Here is a 4,735-nt window from a genome sequence, read left to right as displayed (position 1 = left end):
CGTACATTTTTACACATAACAATTTCATTTCGTAAATTTGCACACATCTACAGAACTTTCAAACAACAAGCACCTGAAACTGTGCAGGCAGTAGGATATGTAAATACTAAAATGTATTTATTAACCAAATGATAGCAGAAGGCCCTGCCTCAGCTAGACAATTTATATAGATAGTTCTGTATATACATAAAAAAATTCTTCACCTACATCCAAACAGCAGCTTTTTAAAAAAAGAAAAACATATCTTTCTCATTTTATTTAAACTGACTCAACTGTATCATTTTCAGTTTTAATTTCAGTGGGTGTTGCTATGCTCTCCTCTGTACAAGCTGGTGGGGTATCAATTTGTTCTTCCTTAACTTTGGGACTTTCACAGGGTTCCTGCAATTCATTTTTGACAATGTTCAACATAATGTTCAAAGGGTTTTCAACTGGTGTCTTGCTGGGAGATGGTGTACAATCAAATGAAGATGTATTTTGATAAATCCTCATAACATGATGGATGATAAACCTTTCCATCCACTCTAATGGCATTCTTTAAATGCCACTCCTCCTCTTCTTCATCCCAGATTTGTTCAAATTGTTCTTGACAGATTTCACAACTCTCCACTGCTCCAGCTGGCCCTGCCGGTACACTTTGGAACTCCTTTTCTTTAGCAGCTTCCTGAGTTTTGAGCACAACTTCTTCATGCACCTTTTCAAAAAACTGGTTCTTTGCACATTCTTCCAAATCAGCTATTTCCTCAAATTCTATCCAGTCTGTTAAACTGTAGTACCAACGTCTATGAGTGACTTTTCTGCTAACGTCTTTTTCAGTTCTATTTTGCCGATAATGCCAGTCCAAGTGATTTGCATAAACATCTGTCTGTGATGTTGTAAACCTCATTCCACAAGAGTAACACTGAATACCAGTGTACAGTCTATTTATAACACTATCATAACGTTGTTTTAACTCTTCAATTGTAAAATTGGTAAGATCTGGAACATCTTGATCTTCATTTTGATCTTCCTCCTCTTCAGCGGGAGGCTGAGCAGCAACTTCATTTACTTGTGTTGTAGCTGAATCAGGCTGGGACAATTTGAGAATTCCTGTTTTTAGCAGTTTTGAAAATAATTCATTTACATCCACCTGACTGAGGTGATTATCAGGATATGCCTTAGGAAGGGCTCCTGAAGGATTCTGAACAAATGCTCCAGGATTTTGTGGATGAACTGGTAAAAACTGTTGTCCCTGGCCAAATGGTACTGGTTGAGCAACACCAGTCAGAACCTGTTGAGATGCCTGAATGTTTCCTACTGTTATTGGAGCAGGTAAATTGCCAAAGTTTCCAAATTGAGAACTTTGAAGATTCTTTTCATCAAAATAGTGTCCAGAAGCTCTGCTAAGGGGATTTGAGAAACTCTGGTTCTCAGGGCCATGTGGTCCATTAAAATTTGGTCCTTGAGGTGAATCAAATATTTGTTCATGTCTTTGGAATTGCAGTCCTTGGGATGGGGCATTAAAAGCATTGCTAGGTGGCTCATTATATGGACCAGTCTGACTGAAAGAAACAGATTCAAGCCTTTGTGAAGGATGATTGTCAAATCGTACTCCTTGAAGACCAAGGGGAATATCAAACCTTGATGCTTGCTGGTGTTGTGGACCATCAAATCTTTGAGGAACACCATCAAATCTTGGTTGAACCTGCTGTCCAGGTGGTCCATCAAATCTCTGTGGGCCTGGTTGACCAGTTCTTTCAAATCTAGGACCTGGTTGACCATGTAATCCATCAAATATTGGTAAGAGCGATGGCTGATCTGGCTTCCCATTAAACCTGAAAGCATGACAATCTTCAAATCTTGGACCACCTTGACCCAGAGGCCCTTCAATTCTCAGTCCACTTCCTGGTACAGGACCCTCAAACCTGATCCCAACCCCTGGTTGACCATGGGGACCCTCAAACCTAAGGTTTCCACCAAGTTGATTATGTTTTCCTTCAAACCTCAGATCAGCTACTGACTGACCATGGGGGCCCTCAAACCTCATTCCAACTCCCTGCTGTAGCAAAGGGCCCTCAAATCTGATCCCACCTGCTGGTTGACCATGAGGTCCATCAAACCTAATTGCAACTCCTGATGGACCATGACCCCCCTCAAATCTATGTCCACTTACAGGCTGACCTCTGGGATTATCAAATCTAAGTCCACTCACAGGCCCACCTGCAGATTCCTCAAACCTCAGACCAGGGGAACCTTCAAACCGAAAACCACCTCCGCCTGCTTGACCAATTGGCCCTTCAAACCGCAAAGGTGTCCCTACTGGTCCTGGAGGACCTTCAAATCTCAAAGGACACCTGCCTCCTAGCTGACCTTGTGGTCCTTCAAATCTCAAAGGACCACCTCCCCCCATTTGTCCAGGTGACCCATCAAATCGAAGAGAACCTGGTGCAGGAGGTCCATCAATTCTAGGGCTTAATTTATTAGGTCCTTCAAAAATCATCTTGGTTGGGCCATCTCTTGTTACTGATGGCCTACTAGGTCCATCAAATAATGGTCTGTCTTCAGCAAACGCTGTAAGTCGCTGATTTGTATCGAGGCCGGCAAATCGTGATGCTGGGCTACATACAAATGGTTTATCTGCATCTTCATATCTAGGTCGCTTAAGTGGAAAACGATCATTGAATGGTGACCTCTGCTCTTCTCGCACACCTTTAGCAGAGACTTGCTTGTCATGTCTTCTCCGGCCCTCACGGGGTGAAAGATTCTCAGCATAAGAACGACTCCCAGATATAGGAGAAAGACGTCTTGCTCTTTCACTAAATTGTTCTTTTCTGTCAAACTGTGCTCCACTATTCCTACTTGCATGTTTATTTTTGGATGGCTCACATTCTATTCCAGACAACAAGGCATCAGTCAAAGGGTAGTGAAAAATATCAGAATCTTAGAGATCAAGTCTTGGAAATGAATGCTGAACCTGTGTCCTTTTCAGTTTTGCTTTATGTTCATAGTAGGTTAATTCAGCATCAGATAAGAGAGGTTTCTTTTTTAATCCACCTTTATTTTCTTCTGAAGGACTATCGCGTACATTGCATCTGTGTTTACCTTCTTGATACTGAAATAGCTGTCGAATTTGATGCACAACAAGAATGAACTCATCCTGTGTAATTTCACCAGATGCTAAACGTTCACTCGTCTTTTGAAGTAATTCTCTTTTGCTTGCAAGAGTTAACTCTTTAGGAATCTGAAGATTGGCATCTACACTTAATCGATGCTGTTGCTTTGGGGCTCGAGGTGACAAAATTCCTTTAGTGCTTGACCAGCTTTCCCTATGCCTTAGATGAGGAGATTTACTATGGTCGTCACCTTGTTGTAAGCTTTTATTTTCTCCCCAACCAGATTTCCATCTTTTGTTAGACTTGGAACTTGACCAATTTTCTACATTCTCCTTTGGTTCAGTGCCTGACTTTGTAGAATGCTGACTTGTAGTTTCTTGCGGTCATTCCTCTTCAGTCTTCTTTATTCGCCTTGGATCTCGAACATCCTGTTTAGTACTTCTCTTAGCATTTCTTTCTTCCCTGGAAGGTGGCATAAAGTCTTCCATATGTGACTGCTTACATCCAGATTGGCGAATCTTTCCAGCTTTGGCTGTCGAGGTTGGAGACATACTCCTTTGCCTTCGTTTGGGTGACCGCCTATCTCTTCTCTTAGGAGAATGTATAATTGGTGACTGAGACTTGGGTGATTGTTGGGGTCCAGCCCAGCAGGTCCAGGGGTCTCCAAAGGTGTGGACGGAGTCGGCAAAGAAGACACAGAGACAGCGTTCAGTGATCAGTTGATCAGCAGCCTAGCCAGGGTTCTCTAGCCAGGATCTCCAGCCCGGGTTCTGTGTTTTATTGTCTTGTTACATCTGTATTTATACCAGTTGATTTTAATCCTGTCAATTTCTATACAAAGGTTAGGGCGTTTCTTATCTCCATTCCAGGAGTAAAGATTATGTAGCTTAACTACCCGCTGGCACTTAATTAAGGGGTTGTATCCCCTCCCTAACCTCAGGGAAAAATCCCCACCTGGGGAAACAACCTTTCTCAGAGAGGTGACCTTGGTCAAAACACACGGCACCAAGGAGAGCAAACATACCAAGAACAATATGCCATACACGCCAGGTCCCTTGAAACATATGCTGTGCAGATGTCTCTTTCCTGCAGCGACTGTGTCAAGCAGCAAGGATGGACCGGCTTCCGGCAATTAACAACAACAACGAAAGTACAAAAACAAAAAACTTCACAAAATGATCACAAATCAGAGCAGTTTCCAGGCTGGTGAATGATAACCTGGAAAAATTCACCACAGCATAATGTGAGAACAACAATGTCCATGGAAACACGACCTTCGCTGAGGATGGGGCCTCAGGTCCATTCCCTAGTCAGAGAGGAAGAATTGAAGATCCCGACCACAGCTCAGGGTACTCATAATTTTCCCAGACAAAAGTGGACACAGAAGTCATCTTCCCTGAGCACACAGGTGTGACTGAGGCACACGGTCCAGGGGAGCCATGTGGGAGAGTTGAAATGGTTCCAGCCACAAAATCCAGCAGTGACATCGATCAATCTGGTAATAGCCCTTGCAGGTTAGAGTGCAATGCAGCCCCTTAAAGCCTCTCATGAACTTGACTCATCAGGAACCTAGCAGACTGTATGTTCCATGAACAGGAAGTTAAATTCAGGTAAATAACTCTGAGTCTCCTCCGTGTTGTTAT

The 4,735-nt window shown here is 42.9% G+C and overlaps 1 protein-coding gene across 1 annotated transcript; it reads right to left on the bottom strand.

Moving 5' to 3' along the window:
- Positions 1 to 244: 244 nt before the first annotated feature.
- On the bottom strand, positions 245 to 3,718 carry LOC102425405 (pre-mRNA cleavage complex 2 protein Pcf11-like; the record flags this gene model as incomplete). The annotated part of the gene is given in 3 exon segments (XM_014453512.1): positions 245 to 483; positions 485 to 2,688; positions 3,082 to 3,718. Coding segments are annotated over 3 exon segments (3,066 nt in total), but the record flags the coding sequence as incomplete, so codon positions are not given.
- Between the last annotated feature and the right edge of the window lie 1,017 nt (positions 3,719 to 4,735).

This window comes from Myotis lucifugus, unplaced genomic scaffold (assembly GCF_000147115.1).
Source record: "Myotis lucifugus unplaced genomic scaffold, Myoluc2.0 scaffold_23, whole genome shotgun sequence".
Taxonomy (NCBI): Eukaryota; Metazoa; Chordata; class Mammalia; order Chiroptera; family Vespertilionidae; genus Myotis; species Myotis lucifugus.
The sequence above is the reverse complement of the archived record's forward strand: the minus strand, read 5'-3'. Positions and strand labels throughout refer to the sequence as shown.